This window comes from Penicillium antarcticum, assembly GCF_028974205.1.
Source record: "Penicillium antarcticum strain IBT 31339 chromosome Unknown utg000008l_segment0_segment0, whole genome shotgun sequence".
In the NCBI taxonomy this organism is placed as follows: Eukaryota; Fungi; Ascomycota; class Eurotiomycetes; order Eurotiales; family Aspergillaceae; genus Penicillium; species Penicillium antarcticum.
In genome coordinates this window covers 672700-688566 of record NW_026695306.1, presented here as the reverse complement: position 1 = coordinate 688566, position 15867 = coordinate 672700, and the positions used below count along the sequence as shown (strand labels likewise).

General features: G+C 49.7%; 7 protein-coding genes across 7 annotated transcripts; 2 read left to right on the top strand and 5 right to left on the bottom strand.

Moving 5' to 3' along the window:
* Positions 1-549: 549 nt before the first annotated feature.
* Positions 550-2313, top strand: N7508_007796 (uncharacterized protein; the record flags this gene model as incomplete). The annotated part of the gene is made up of 1 exon (XM_058465860.1): positions 550-2313. One exon carries the CDS (start codon positions 550-552, stop codon positions 2311-2313), a length of 1764 nt encoding a protein of 587 aa, XP_058317188.1.
* A 563-nt stretch (positions 2314-2876) lies between these two features.
* Positions 2877-4100, bottom strand: N7508_007795 (aldo/keto reductase; the record flags this gene model as incomplete). Its single annotated transcript, XM_058465859.1, has 4 exons — positions 2877-3383; positions 3443-3799; positions 3856-4006; positions 4072-4100. 4 exons carry the CDS (start codon positions 4098-4100, stop codon positions 2877-2879), a joined length of 1044 nt encoding a protein of 347 aa, XP_058317187.1.
* A 461-nt stretch (positions 4101-4561) lies between these two features.
* On the bottom strand, positions 4562-6643 carry N7508_007794 (flavin-containing monooxygenase; the record flags this gene model as incomplete). The annotated part of the gene is made up of 7 exons (XM_058465858.1): positions 4562-4875; positions 4929-5135; positions 5192-5692; positions 5778-5864; positions 5924-6360; positions 6405-6521; positions 6573-6643. 7 exons carry the CDS (start codon positions 6641-6643, stop codon positions 4562-4564), a joined length of 1734 nt encoding a protein of 577 aa, XP_058317186.1.
* A 1525-nt stretch (positions 6644-8168) lies between these two features.
* On the top strand, positions 8169-9482 carry N7508_007793 (Zn(II)2Cys6 transcription factor domain-containing protein; the record flags this gene model as incomplete). The annotated part of the gene is made up of 1 exon (XM_058465857.1): positions 8169-9482. One exon carries the CDS (start codon positions 8169-8171, stop codon positions 9480-9482), a length of 1314 nt encoding a protein of 437 aa, XP_058317185.1.
* Positions 9483-9603: 121 nt separating this feature from the next.
* N7508_007792 (NADPH cytochrome P450 oxidoreductase family protein) lies at positions 9604-11730 on the bottom strand (the record flags this gene model as incomplete). The annotated part of the gene is made up of 1 exon (XM_058465856.1): positions 9604-11730. The coding sequence occupies one exon, from the start codon at positions 11728-11730 to the stop codon at positions 9604-9606; it is 2127 nt and encodes a 708-aa protein (XP_058317184.1).
* Positions 11731-12836: 1106 nt separating this feature from the next.
* N7508_007791 (cytochrome P450) lies at positions 12837-14486 on the bottom strand (the record flags this gene model as incomplete). The annotated part of the gene is made up of 2 exons (XM_058465855.1): positions 12837-14323; positions 14381-14486. The coding sequence occupies 2 exons, from the start codon at positions 14484-14486 to the stop codon at positions 12837-12839; spliced, it is 1593 nt and encodes a 530-aa protein (XP_058317183.1).
* A 1043-nt stretch (positions 14487-15529) lies between these two features.
* N7508_007790 (non-canonical purine NTP pyrophosphatase) lies at positions 15530-15826 on the bottom strand (the record flags this gene model as incomplete). Its single annotated transcript, XM_058465854.1, has 2 exons — positions 15530-15607; positions 15662-15826. The coding sequence occupies 2 exons, from the start codon at positions 15824-15826 to the stop codon at positions 15530-15532; spliced, it is 243 nt and encodes an 80-aa protein (XP_058317182.1).
* Positions 15827-15867: the final 41 nt, after the last annotated feature.

Genomic DNA, 15867 nt, shown 5'->3' with positions numbered 1-15867 from the left:
GAAATCCCCACTTTGTATAACGTTGACTCGCACAAATGAGAATTCTCAAAGTCGTGGATTTGCCTCAATCATATAGCTTATGGGTCTTGCCAAGAAGCCAGTCAACAATCCTTGTAACCATGACGTCCCGGACCTCGGAGGCTCGCAAAATGATCACCGCGGAACCGGATGAGTCGGAGACCGTACGAGGCCGATCCCGTTGGCACAAATTGCATTATTCACGATCCGATCCACTGAGGCGCCTTTTGCTGGTTTTTCTATAAGGCTGACCGCCCACTGTACAGTCTCTGGCTCTCTCCTTTGTAAATATCATATTACCCCTTGCATCAGCCAGCCTCACATCTGAGTGCAGGTGTCACTTTGACTATACATTTCATTCCCTCATTTTGCTTTTTCCTTCATTTTTGGACTCGAACTGGACTTTCCTCTCCACACACGTCTGGGCTGAACTTTCCCCGCAGCTGACGCGTTGAAATCCGGTCTATGTCGTGAATACCTCACCTAAACAACTTGGCACCTACTCCAATGTGGCTCCGCTAGGGCTCAAGAATGCTGTTGAATCTTGGCCTTACAGCGGACGCCGCAGCTGCCCACACAAATGATCCGAGTCCTCCTGTCAACTCTCCAGTGTTCTCCTTGTCAGCGTTTCCATTGCTGAACACCTTTTACAAGCCTAAACAATCCGATGCTTCTGAGACGTGTCCCGGGCTAATTTCGGGACTCACATCTGCCATGGGCATGAGTCCGGTCGAGTCCGCAGAGAGCGAAGGGGAAGCATCACAACCACAGCAGCTTCCCGTTAGACCTCGTACCAGCCGTGCAACATCTGGCCGGAAGTCCACGCGGCTCAAGACTTCCTACCAGTTCGCTCATCCTGCCTCGCATGCTCGTCACAAACGGTTACGATTTCGCCCTAAGCTCCTCTTACAGCTGCAGCAGGTGTCGCAGACACCTCGGCCGCTGCCAGTCGTCGACATCCTCCCGTCGACTTCATACCTGCCCCTTCTGGCTCGCAAGTTCCCTGCCATCTATCGCACCAGAAACGGACTGGGTCCGTATGATTTAATTGTCGTTATCAGTGAACAATACGAGCGAACGGTCACCAGCATCCCCGAGAAACAAGCCAGCTCAGAAGACGAGGCTGAAGACCATCGCGAGGTCGTGGCGACCATCTGTCAAAGGACACAAGAAGATGCTCGGTTGAAAGGAAAGGCAGAGATCTGTTTGAACTTTGGACCGGTCTGGGAGGCAACCCCCCTTCCAAGTGGTTCATACGAGTTTGTTGCGCAGACCGAGAATGGCCCGCAGGTTATGCGATGGGCTTTACGCGGTGGGAGGAACCGTCGGATGACTGCGCCGGCGGAAATGAACTCCCGCGACGAAGGCAAGCGATTCACCTTTAGCGTTATCGACCCGACTACCCGCCGACATCCTGTCATTGCTTCCATGACTCGCAATCAGTTGGAAGTGCACGATGAGTACTCTATGACCACCCGGACCGGTACTGGCCCTGCGACTCCGACTTCAGCTATGTCCGTAGTGAGCGATGCCTCGGATGACACACCCCTCGACGCGAATATTGTCACACTTGATGATGGACTGCGAACTCTGATCATCACCACCGGCATCTGGGTCGCCTTCCGCGAGGGATGGTCCCACAACTTCAGCTATGACGACTTGGTTTCCTCCGGCGCAAGATCAGTCGTGTCTCCGTCATCTTCAAGAAATGCTTCTCCAACAGTAGCCAGGAATGAGCACGATGCTTTCCCTGACAATGACGAAGCCAGCCCCACAAAGGGATCCAGCGGCAAGCGCTGCATGTCAATCTCAAGTGTTCGACGTTCCAATACGGCAGCTGCGGCGGATGACAAGCAATTTGGAAGCCTGTCTAAGCGCTCAAACTCGACTGGTGCCGCATTCATGGAGCGAGCCAAACGACGCTCTGCCTCGGGATTGAGTACCCGACTAAACCGACACAGCATGTTCACCACGGGCGAGCATGGTCGCGACATTGTCGTTTCCCGCTCTCGTCCTGCATCAATACGTCAGAATTCCTCTTCATCAGAAGAGTCGTCTGAAGCGCCTCCCCGGTCGAAAGCTCCTAATCTCAAGCCGGAGAAGGAAAACACAACATCTACGGGACCCGACAAAGACATTTCGGCTTCAACCCCTCGTCAAGCACAGAAAACCTATCGAAAAGAGAAGCCCGAACCCCCCAAACCAGAAGCAGTCGATTCAACCCCAAAACTCAAACGTCGCCACCGTCTCAGTACCTTCTTCAACATGTTCAGCCGAAAACACGATAACCATTGACCTCCATTCTTTCTACATACCCCAACGGTGGCCAGTCCACACGTCATCCCAAAGCATAGCATCCAAGGGCGTTCTCATCCATTCAACACAGCGAGCCGTCTGGCACGGATACTTGTTGAATTCTTTTCGATTCCCTTTCCTTTCCCTATTCCCCATTTGTCGACTCAACTCCTGTCGCATCCCAACTAGCATCATGCATATTCGCATATTCGTTCCGGTTTTTCTTCCTTATCTTGCCATGTCCCATGTGCTCATGGCGCATGTCTTATTGTCTCTCCATAGTCGATATGTGTATGCTTCGATCTTGTTTCGTGTACATCGCTAGCCATCTTACCATCATGATGAACATGAATAAAATACCCAATTATCGATGTCTTCAGCTATCAGTCGCACTAAGTCACGTAGAAGTACTCAGCCTCCAACTATGAGGCTTCAAAAAGACTTCTCATTCCTCATGTTTTCTATCGAGAAACTACAACACACTCAAAAGACATCCACAAGCCAACAATCTTATTCTCGACTATTCAATTGTAGCCTAGAGGTACAACCTACACAAACCCAATTTACCTCTCAAGAGCAGTAATAGCCCTAGGAACATAAGGCTCCTCAAGATAAGCAACCTCCTCCCCACTCAACGTAACCCCAATACTTTCAACAGCCTCATCAATCCGATCGACACTATGCAATCCAAGAATAGGATTCTCCCCAGCATGAGAAAGCGACCAAGCAATAGCAACCTGAGCCATACTCAATCCCTTTTTCTTAGCAATCTCCTCGACACGCCCAATAATAGCCTTATCAGCCTCACTCTCGCGAGCCCGCACAAACATCTTCAACGCCCCATCCGTGTTTTCACGCACCGTGCCACGAGAATCATACGGCCGAGCCAGCGCGCCTCGCGCAATTGGCGACCAGGGGATAATTCCCACGCCCGCGTCTTGGCAGTACGGGATCATCTCGCGCTCCTCTTCGCGGGCCAGGAGGTTGTGGTAGTTTTGCATGCTGATGAATTTGTGCCAGCCATGGTTGGCGGCGATGTTTTGGAGGGATTGGAATTCCCAGGCGGCCATCTATCAATACCATTAGAAAACACGCCCCTCTCCATATTTATGTGGATTATTATGCATACCGAACTAGCACCAATATACCTCACCTTCCCACTATCAACAACATCATTAAGAGCCTTCATAATCTCCTCACGGGGCGTCTCCCGATCAAGACGATGAATCTGGAGCACATCAATATACGTGCCTAGACGGGCGACGCTCGCGTCCACCGCATCGAAGATGTGTTTGCGCGATAGGCCTACGCGGTTGACGAAGTCGTTGTCGTTTCGGCCGGATGCACTGATCGGTGGGTATTTGCCTTCGTCGTCGACGCCGAAGAAACACTTTGTCATGATAACCACACGGTTGCGCGGGATTTGGTACTTTGTCAGGGCTTTGCCGAGAATTTCTTCGGATCGTCCGTGGGAGTAGACGTCCGCCTGAGCTTGAATTTTAGTATGGGCTGCGTGATTGAGATCCAGGGAGAGGGACGCACGGTGTCCCAGGTGTTGATGCCGCGCTTGTAGGCGTGCTCGATCAATGGCAGAGCGTCTTCTTCGTTCAGGACCCAGTCTTGCCAGTCTTTGCTGCCGTAGCCCATTGTTCCCAGGATAATCTTTGAGATTTTTAGTCCCGAGTTTCCGAGGCTAATTGACGTTGTTAGTATGTTCTGTTTTCTATTCATTGATATTGGCGGGAATAGTGTTTGTACCGGACGTATTCCATCTTGGTTTCGGCCATTGTGAATAATATCAGATCACTGTTTCTGTATACTTGTCAGTTCAATTGAGCTTCACGTTATAGTGCAGTTTAGATATGACGTCAGGCCCGATGAGGGGGAATATACAACGTATACAACCAGCCGGGGAAACTCACATTGTGCACGACTAGTTGATACCGGTAGGGAGCTTGGAAGAGAAGAAGAATATATACTTGGCAGTGAGAATACGTGACTCAATTTAATGTCCACTTCTTGGTGTCGTGTAGAATTGCCGAAATCAACAAGCGGGCCTCTGTTAACCGATGAGCTCCCGGTTGGCTTTCCGTCCGCCACTGAACTGCGTCGATCGGCCGAGAAGATCGGATGTTAAACCTGGGATTAAAATTTTATGTTGTACTCACACAAATGCGGAGGGTATTTGTCAATCTGTGAATTGTGTGACTTGCAACTATCCATACACGTCTTCATAAAGCTTGGATCACTAGAATACCCATGCGCCCAGCAGCTGGAGGAATTGACTCATTCCGTGCCACAGGTTGCTTGGGATAAGTGTTGGAGCTGGCTCTGCTTTCTCGGTCTGTGTCTGTGAGAAAAAGGCGATAGGACGATGAACCCAAGGAAATTGATCAGGCACAAATCCCACTGCTGTCACTCCATTTCCGAAACTGCCGTATTTGTCTCTTGCGTTCTGGTAGACCAAGTCGAAGTCCTCCCAGCGGATTATCTCTGTTGCGGCGTAGTAGTGGAAAACTGTGCCTGGCCAGGGCACGATGACTTTTCCATTCTCGTTCTTGTCTGTATGAGCTGAGTCAGTTGGTTCTAGAGGGTGGAAGGGTGGGCTTGTTTACACCAGGAGTTACATGGTCCTGACCAGACCATGTGTGGCATTCGTGATTGAACCCAGTCATTGAATTCCCGCTGGGCCTGCTCGGTCACGCATACTGATCGCAGGCTGTCTGTTTGGAGTCGGGAGAGGATTCGGGTCATGTAGTTGCTTGCTCGTTCGATGCCTGGAATTGCTGATCCATTGACGGGGCAGATTGGTGGGTTGAATACTGATAGTCTCGTTAGCAGAGGCCATGACAGTAGCATAGAGAGGATGAATACTTACCAAAGAGATTGGGATATCCAGCAACCATCGCAGCCATGTAACTCTCGCAAGGACCACTGTGTCCCCACTCCGCTGTCAAAGTGCGTCCATCACGACCGATGACTGGGAAACGCGGCTGATATGGCTCAAAGCCAGTGGCATAAACCAGGAGATCACAGGGGAGTTCCTTGCCTGATTTGGCGATGAGGCTATTCTCTGTCAGTTCGGCAATGGAGTCCTTCACGTAGAGAGCATTAGGCTTCTGCAGCGCATCCAGATAATGGCCACCGGGAGTGAACCGACGACAGCCAGCTTCAAATTCTGGGAGAATTGCGTTCAACAATTCTGGCTCTGTGATCTTGGCTTTCATGAATGCTTGAGCTAATACTGAGAATTTGGCTTGGGACTTGGTCCCTTTCCAGAGGCCTGGGAAGCCTGCTGCCAGCAGTTTCTCCAGTTTGATGCGGTCATCATAGTATTGACCTGGATTAGTTTTGAAGGTGTACCTTTGCTCTGCTGTGTCTGTCACAGCGTCAGTACTTTGCAAAAGCACCCTTGGACGCCTCCACCCTATCCTTCCGAGGAAAGCCACCGGGAAGGGACTCACAATGACGCTGAATAGCCCCATCCCCAGAAAAGACATGCGGAACAATCCACGTTGCGCCTCGAGCAATGTTGACAATGCTAGAGACAACTTTACCCCCAAACTCGGTTAGTATGTTGCGTGATTGGACAGACGTTTCAGCTGCTTACCAGGCTGCAAAGAAGCCACGCATTGAACCGCACTGGCACCATTGCCAATAACAACCACTCGCTTATCCTTAACCTCAGTTTCAACGGGCCAGCTGGCAGTATGCACCTGCACACCCTGGAACTTGTCCCGGCCAAGGATATCAGGAAACTTGTAGTTATTCAGCCGGCCCACAGCATAGATGAAAACATCAGACCAAACGGTCCTCTCCTTATTGGTGCTCACATTGCGTAGGATAACCTGCCATTTGGACAAGCCCTCATCCCATTCCGCTGAGATGCACTCCGTGCTGAAAGTCATGAACCGGCACAGGTTGTGGTTGTCCGCCACATCTTGCAAGTACCGGTGAATCTCCGGCGCGGGAGGATAAAGCGAGGACCAGAGCGGGTTTGGCGCCCAGCTGAACTGGTACGTATGCGAGGGGACGTCGCATGTGCAGCTACGTTATTAGTGAGGTCTTATCTGATGCAGATGGATGCATACCCAGGATACCGATTCTCATACCACGTCCCGCCTAGGCAAGGGTTTCGGTCGTAAATCTCGAGATCCAGCGCTGAGAGTGATGCGACTGCATCGTGCGCAAATTGGATTCCGGAGATGCTGCTGTTGTTAGAATGAAGGTTCACTCGAGCCATCTGGCATTTCACTTACCCAGCGCCGATGACGATGATTTTCAGTTGACGGGCGATGAATGCGCTTGGAGTGATATCGGGTAGCTCCATGGTTGCAGGAGGAAGATCTAAGAAGAGAAGTGAGAGAGTGTTGTGGTGTTTCATACATGGGATGGGAGTGGCCCACGGGCACGTTGATGGATGTTAGCTTGATAACTTGACAACACGTCAATCGTTTTGTTGATTTTGATTGAGTCCAGTGCAGGCTTTGCTTGCAGGGAACTGCTTTACTCTGCAGGCCAACTTATCAGGTGTGCATGCTGGTGTCTGGCATCTCAGCTCCACCGGCAACTCCTGGAGCGACAGACAACAATCGAGAAACTGGTGTTTTACTACTGGTTCAATTGACTCGCTGTCCTTGATGTATATGCTTGTATGACAATGGTCTGCAAATACTCCTGAAAAATTGTGAAGAACTGACCTTTTATAAATTGGCAGTAGAGTTATACATATCGCATTGATTAAATGGAGGCGCTCAGCTACTGGCTTTGCAGATCGGTCTCTCCGTTGGCTTGAGTCGGAATCAACCTCTCATGCAGGGTTTCCGTGGGATCTGATAGGCCAAATATACATACACGCTCTGTTCTTTCTGCAGGTCTCTGGATTGGGTCTATAGGGCTGAAACAGGACACGAGAACTCTCGACCAGAATCAGTAGGATATTCATATTCCACAGTAGGAACAGCATACGTAGCCTAACACATGTGTAAAACATATATAATGTTGAAGAAACCGAGAAACCTCATGTGCTTCTACCTCAGTTGATAGATTGCTCCTCTAATCAACAAAAAGAGAAAAAAATAGCGGAAGAACCAATAATAATAATAAAAAAACTAATATCAGCTTCAGTCTTTAGCCTCGACAAGCAAGACCAGGGCCGTCTTGATTTTCGCAAAGTGGCCTGGCTGATGGCACACAGGCCCTCTTTTGGCAAAGTAGTTTGTTAGAGGCAAGCAGATACGGACATGAGAAACGTTCCAATATATTCCATCCATACCGTTAAAGTTCTTCAGAAATATTGCACATGAAGCGAACCATGCAGGCGTAACCAGTTTTTGCCAACCACGTTAGTTAGAACAGTACCCCGACTATAAGTGCCACGGTAAAGCTTTCTACTTTTAGTCTGAAACAGAAGATCGCGTAGGCAGACATATAAAGGGGATGAAAGCCCCTTTCAGCTAAAATAGGGTCGGCACGTTGTGCTGTAGATTTTACCAGAGTTTTCAAGCTTTCTGCTACTTACTTCACAGAACCCTTTGTCTTTCAGGTTTCACTTATTTCCAATCTTGATCTACTCTACGCGCGTAGTTCCCGATCACGTGGAATCTATTTTGCACAGCTTACGTCATATTCCAACTTCTCATCCCAAAACGGCAAAAAAGAACCCGAGTACGACATCTCTCTATGAAGACTCGCTCCAGGAAGGAAAGCACGCCGAACATGATTCGATCGCGGAAATCACATCACAAGTCTCGTGCGGGATGTGGAAACTGCAAGAGGAGACGTATAAAAGTAGGTTATCCCGCGGTCTTGTTGTCAGCATCCGCATACCTTCTTCCTCAGTCCCATTGCCACAGATGAACCAGATAGAGATGAAAAAGAGCAAGAGTTCTAGCCTGCTAAGACATCTTCGCTTGTTTATGTGTTTGGCTCCTCCGCAGACACGGAAAATAGATGGTGAAAACATTCAAGAGAGCTTCTCTAACAACTCACAGTGTGATGAAAAGAAGCCTGCGTGCTCAAAATGTGTCCACCATTCCATTGAATGCGACTTTCAGCAAGCTGAAGCAGCGTTATCAGCCTCGCCATCCTCAGCACCATCCCCGTCTGTTTCATCACAAGGTCCAAAAGGGCGATTCAGATTCAAACCCTCGAAATACCAACCCAAAGAACCAACACCAGATGAAGCAATCCAACCATCCACCCAAACAATCTCCACAGAAATCCAGCCCAACAACCAAACCCCCAAAGAAACCATCACCTTCACGGACCTACGCCTCTTCCATCACTTCGTCACAGAAACATACCGCACCCTAGCCGACCAAGCAACAGACAAAAACCGCATCTGGCAACACCACCTGCCTCAATGGGGCTTCTCAACGCCCTCAATCTTCCACCTAATCCTCACACTAGCAGCTCTACACCTAGCCCATCTCCACCCAGAAAAAAAAGACCAATACATCCTCCAAGCCGACAGCCACTTCACATTCGGCATCCGATCCGTAACAGCCATCCTCTCAAGTCTAAACGAAGAAAACTGCCAACTGATCTACATGTCCGCGGTAATGATCTGCTTTGTCTATTTCGGACACGGTCCTCGAACTGGTGAATACCTCATCTTCAGCGAAACAGGAAAAGCAGAATGGCTCGTTCTCATGCGAGGCGTGCGCTTGATCCTGATGTCGAGCCATGATAAGATATTTAGTGGTGTTTTGGCTGTTCAACCAGATCCGAGTATTGCCGGTGTTAGTCCTGAATTTCAAGATGAGCTGAGACTGCACCGGTCTCATATTGAAGATGTGCAACGGTTTATTGAGGTGCAGGTTGGTGAGACGCCTGCCTGTGAGATCTATGTTGACGCGCTTGTGAACTTGGCTGAAATTTTTGATGAGGCTTATTGTATTCGGAGTGCTGGGAAGGATGGTGCTAATCTGATGCATGTTGTCGTTGGGTGGATTTATCGGCGGCCTGAGGAATTTATTGGGTTACTAGAGAGTAAGGATCCGTTTGCCTTGATTGTTGTTTCTTATTGGTGTGTTCTTTTGAAGTTTATGGGCTCTTCATGGCTTATGACCGGCTGGGACCGGCATGTTATTGCTGGCATTCAGAGGTCGTTAGTGCCTGAGTTCCATTGTCATATTGAGTGGCCGGTTGGTGTTATTTGCAGTTGACTTGGGAGCCTATAAATCATCAAACTCATTGAAGCTATCTAATTCGCATTAGATTATATAGAAAGAAAGCGAGATATAAACATGGACTCAAAACAAAATCGTCACACCGTCCTTATCTGACCTATCCCCAAACATCTTCCTGCCACTTATTCTTCTTCTTAATAGCCTTGCTCCAGCTATTAACCTCATTATCATTCCACCCCTTAACAGCGCGCATAGTCCCCCCAACAGCCTTCTCAACCTCCCTCGCCATGCAAGCCCTTCCACAAACATAAAAGTTACCCCCTTCATCAAGAAGCTTCACAACATCCTTTCCAAGCTCCGCAACCCGATCCTGAACATACTGCCTTGGCGACCCCTCAAGCCTAGAGAACGCAGTAGCAATCCTCAACCGTTCCCCAAGAGCCAGCTGCATCTCTTCCAACTCCTCACGATAAATATAATCCTCATTCGGATTCCGACATCCGAAGAAGAGAATCATCGGTCCAACCTCCTTCCCAATTTTCAAAACCTGGCAGCGCTCAGAGAGGAACGCACGGAAAGGCGCGAGACCCGTACCCGCAGCAACCATCACCAGCGGCGTCTTGCCCGTAATGGGTAACTTGAACTTGCTGCGACGGATATGGGCAAAGACCTTCCCGCCCTGGAGTGCATCGCCCGGTCCATTGAGGTGGTATGTGATGCCTCCTGGGTGGGGCAGGGAACGGGCTTGTTGGGAAATGGCGAGGAGGTAGTTGGATGTGACGCCGTGGATTAGTTCGTTGGGGTTTTCTGGGACGGGGGCTGTGGAAACAATTGCTGTGATGGATGGTTTGCGTGGTGAGACGACGCTCGATGAGGAGATGGAGTAGAAGCGTGGTTTTATGTGCGGGAGGGTTTCGACTAGGTAGGAGAGGGGGAGGTCAGACCAAGGTTTTTCGGGACATGCTAGATGTAGGAGGCGACCTAGGTTGATGTGTGTGTGGTTGATGAAGGTGGTGTAGGTGTTTTTGTGTTTGCCCAGATTTAGGAGGTAGGCTTTTGCTTCTGGTGTTGGGGCGAATTGGCCGAGGTCGCAGACGTTGTCGCGGTTTACTGGGGCGCAGATCTCGAGGTAGTAGCGGCAGAGGGCGATGGTGCTGGTTGGGGTTGGGATTGTAATCTTTGTTGCTGGGTCTAGAGCTTTGATGCTTAGAGGGGTGTTGCGACGAGATGAGATGCCCAGGACGTCGAGGAGGCGTTCGACTTCGATGTCTGGGTTGCCTGGCCAGATGGCGAGGTGGTCTCCGGTCTTGTAGCTCAGTTCCGGTTGGCTACTCAGGTCGATGTCCATGTGGAGGCAGTTTCTGTCGGATGCAGTGAAGAGCTCTCTAGACTCGGAGATGCTTAGTGTACGAATGGCCGAGGAATGAGCAGCGGCCTTGGGGGCCTCGTTGCGGTTATTGGGCTCGCCATGATGCAGGTCGATTGGTTCGAGTGATTCATCTTCCTCGACTTTCAGGCTCGGAATGAATTTAGCCTCTGCCTCTTGGAAGCCCAGCTTCTCTTTGAAGATCTTCAACAGAATCTCCTTCCAAGACATAAAGTCCTCCTCAGTGGCACCCTCAGCATCATTTGCCTTTCCAACAGGCATGAGAGCTTGGGCGCCAAACTTCTCCAGACCCTCAACAACAACATCGACAACACGGTTATAGAACTGATAGTTAGTATTACCCAAACCAAAAGCAGCATACCGCAAATTCGCCAACGACACGTCACTAGCCTTCGAGATCCAGCTCCAAAATTCGGCAGTGTTGTCACTGGGATCACCCTCTCCATATGTCGAAAGAACAAAGATAGCCAGCTTAGCATTGGGGATCTCACCAATCGTGACAGGATCATAGTCCGACAGATCAGCCGTCATAGCCTCTTGACCCCAGCGAATGGAGATCTCTCGCGCAAGACGATGAGCAAAGCCCTCTGCGGTGCCAGACTGGGATCCCCAGAAAACAACAACATTCTTCCCTGTTTCTTCCAACTTCTGTGCGATGTTCCTAGTCTCTCTGTTTGCGGAGCCGAGTTGTCCGCCCTTCTTGAGCTGGGGTCTTTCGAACCAGAGGTGGTGATATGGGTCTGGCTTGTCCCATAGCAGGCCGCGCGACAGGTATCCTGCGCTGACTCCGCCTAGGATAGCGAGGACGGTATAGTCGACTATACCGGTTGGGGTTGCGTACTTGGAAAGCCCCTGTAGGAGCTCTTGGGGAATGTTGAGCTGCGAGAAGGCTGACATTGTGTTGAGAAGTATATGGGTTATCAAATGATCAAAAGAAAAGGAAGGTCGAGTCCTAGAGAGTATACATAGAGAAGACTCGGTTGAGGTGGAAATGGAATCAGCACAAGAGATTGTCAAATGGTGAACGAAATCCGGGGAGACAGTGGTCATAAAATAGGCTCATCGTCTATGCAGTCGAATTTTAGGGGAAAATACCCGCACTGTTCAAAGCGTGGAGTCGTGGAGTCTGTGGCAAAGGTAGTCTCCAAGTTAGGAAATCTAGATCTGCCATAGGAAAAAGCGGGCAATACTACTACAAAGATGGCCCATTTCCCCACACACATTCAAGATAAATATAACCTCACGCGCAAATAGGGAGATATTCACCGCACCAGATCAGCAGGGACAATATGGGGAAATGGGCCAGAAGCCAAAAACGCCACGTATGACGAGAGTATGCAACCACATAGAGCAGCAATTGCCACGTTGAGACAAGAAATACAGAGACGTGGGGATCCAAGTGAAGGTGCGGAGGAAACATCCACTTTCCAAATCTGTTGATTCTCGCCGATGTGGAAATGACGCCCGTTTAGTGAAGTTGGGTTTGCGGGGTAATTGCCCCGGTCTTTTGGCTTCGGGAGAGTCACCCCACAGGGGGAATGTTTCTCTTTTTGCTTAACCTATACCTCAGCCTCTGCATGTGTCAGGATCCAAGATTCGGTTGCAGATGGGATTTACATGAGCTTCGGTCATCGTCTGTGTGTGAAACTTGTTGACCCCAGGTTAGTGAACGGACCACGGGGTTGGACTTTGGGTTCTACGAGGCTCTCGATGTCTCGACGGAAGCATACCGAGACCTGGGGATCACTGTCTGGTATGTGATACCTATGGCCAAGAATGACTTAATTATCTTACAGGGTCTATTTCATCCATACTAGGGAAGAAAATTGAAGAAGCAAGTGTATGCGGATCAGGACTTGACAGTTTGAAGCATCCAAACGATCAAAACTAAAAGGGAGTAAAAAGACCGAACATGAAAGAAAGAATAATCATCAATGCGAAAGAAAATCATCAAAAGTTGTCTAAATATGAAGATACAAGTCCAAAATCTCCGAGTAAAATATCTATGCTTCAGTAGCCTCCATATCCCTCCGCCAGATTTTGACAGGCATATCGCCCAGAATCAAATTCATAGTCTCCTCCCTCTGCAACTCCCAACCAGGGTAGGCCAGCGCGAAGTCATATCGATGTACAATGGAAGCAATAGCCTTCGTCTGCTCGAGGTAGGAGATATTGCGACCAATGCAGGAACGCGCACCAGCAGAGAATGCAACCAGGTAGGGCTGCAATGCCTTACCTTCTTCACCCAACCACCGCTCGGGAATGTACTGGTCGGCATTGGGAAAGACGCCCTCGTCGCGGTGTGCCACCAAGGCAGACATGCTAACGGATGTATCACCGGCAACCCACTCGCCAAGAATATTGGTACCCTCGGCCGGTGTCGCGCGAGGAAGACCGTGAGAGGTAGGAGGGAAGATGCGAAGGGATTCATCGAGACAAGCGCGCAGGTAGGGCAGGTGCTTGACCTTATCATAGTCCACGACGATCTCATCTTCGTCCAGGATCGCATCGAGTTCCTCGCGGAGTTTGGCTAGTGTCTCGGGGTTGCGAATGAGCTGGTACAACACATTGGAGATGGCGATGGCAGTGGTAACGCTACCAGCATTCATCATGATGTTGCACTCGGCAACGACTTCGCCCCATTCGAGGTTGTTGGGACTTCCATTCTTGTCTTCCATCAACGCCTGGAAGAAGTCTTCCAACTTTTCGCCGGCTTCGTACCGGCGTAGTCTCTCGCTGCCGCGGCGCCACATGATGTTTTCCCAGTTGTCTGCTGAAGTTTGCATTCGTCCGAAGAATGGGATTATGTTGACTAGCTTGTTGAGCAATGGGTACCAGCCGTAGTCCCACAAGATGTAAGATTGCTTGCGGGCGGTTGGGTAGAGGGCGTCGCGGAGGCTGGTCTCGTATGTGGAACCGTCCTTGCGTTCTGCGACGCACATGTCTGAGCCTTGGTCTAGGAAGCCAAGTTTCTCTGATAAACCGATGTCGGCGATGGCGTCGAGGGTGAAGAAGTTGGCCCAGGCTCGGAAGTTCAGTGTAAGGTCTTTGTTGGCTGGTGCGACTTTGCCTGATGCGACGTCCTCTGAGGCAGGTGCAGTGCAGACTTCATCGAAGTGCTTGAACATCCGCTGAACCTTGTCTGTCACTTTGTATTCCCAGGTCTCGAGGTTCTTCAGGGCATAGGCAGAGGACAGGACCTTGCGCTTGCGAGCGTGGTCTGGCTTGTCGACGACATCTGCTAGGTTGTAATGGGTTCCAGCTGTGATGACGTAGGAGGGGTCTTTTGTACACTTGGTGTTGTGGCCATAGATGTCCTTGATGGCGCGAACGTCACCGTAGGATAGTTGGTTAGGCCCTGTCCGGATGACTGGGTTCTTTTTGTGCAACTCCATCAATTCCATTGATCGAAATCCGCGACCGGCGAGCAGCATGAATGGAATTGCTGAGAATCCGGAGAAGGGAGAGAGGTTAGGGTATTTTCTTAGACCTGTGCCAAGTTAGTAAGGATATTATTGGTGCTTTGAGGAGGATGTCCAATATATACCCTTGGGATCTTGAAGGTATTCAATATAAGGAACTGCAAGGAAGTATACAAAGAGGAAGAAAACAAGCCCAGCTGCGTAGGGCGCAGCGGCAAAGAGAAACCACATATTGGGAGCTATGTGTTTAGTGGGCCAGAAAGCGAAATACTTTGAGACAGAATTAACAAGTCCTGCTCTGGGCTCGCTCGTCTCAAACGAAGAAGTATTAAAGTGAAATTGCTTGAATGTGATCAGTGAGGGCATATGGAGATGCTTTAAATATGATTGTCTCATGTAACACATCAAGTAACTTGGTACCCTCCATCTTGCCTTGGGGTTGGGAGTAAATTTGCCCGAAGGCAAGATATCCCACCATCCACTCGTTAGGCGCTTGTTTCTCTCTATATCGATTTCCCCAAGGTTCGAATCGCTCATCTAACCATCCAATAGAAAGCCCTTAAATTTTCCCAGGCCATGTCAGTCGCCAATGTGAGGTCTCAGCAGGGACGGGAAATATTCCCCTTGTGAGACAGGGAAACAATCCCCGAGTACGCGGGGAAACCCTATGTCGATCATCTATACAGACTATGTTTCGATATCACAGATCGCATTTCTTGTTTGCTTTCGAAATATAATGATCGGTTATCGCCCTGGGCTAGCCACTGCTGGAACTTGTGCAGTGCTTGGTACCGGTGTGAGAGTGCATTCTAGCCGGTGTTAGCATCATGCGCGAGAGGCGACATCAATTCATGGTACCTTCTTGTCATGCTCCATTTCAGCTAATGTCTCTCCTTCGTGTTCGAAAATCGGTTCCCAACCTGTTTCTCGGTGAGTGATGATTCGACTGGAATGTCACTACTTGGACGATACTCACCAAACCTGGGTGGACCACGAGCAGGGACAATTTCCCCCTGTTTGCTGATCAGCGGAATCCACAATCCGAGATCGATGTTTAATTCACCTTCAGCCTCCCCTGGAAGATCAGTGGTTCCATTGCTGGTCCAGAGGAAAATGCAAACGTGCATACAGCTTCTGCACTTTTGTCCTCGTAGGCAAACAAGAGCTTATTGAGACCGTCATTTGCTAATGACTCGAGAAAATATTTTCTTACAGACGTCGTGTTAGTACGGGAATACTAGATCCCTGCTGAGCAATTCGAGATCACTTATCACTTACACATAAGGGCCTGGCAACCCATTCATCGCGTTGAACTCCAGGGCCGAGTCTTCTACCAACACCGGTCCATTGACCTTTTTTGTTAAGTTCAATCCATACTACCTTGAAGTCGAGTCGAAGTCTCTTACAATCTCAGCGGCGCGTCGACATTTGTCGGCCGCGATTTCTTCCAATGTTCCTTGGATCTCGGGAAAATCCAAGGTAAGGGGTTGAACGGGGATTGCACCACCAAGTATGGCGTTGACCTCGATCACCTTGTTGGGATTACCAGTCACGAACATGCATGACTTCATATCGGGCTTGACTTGATGGATGACTCTTCAAGATAGGCTCG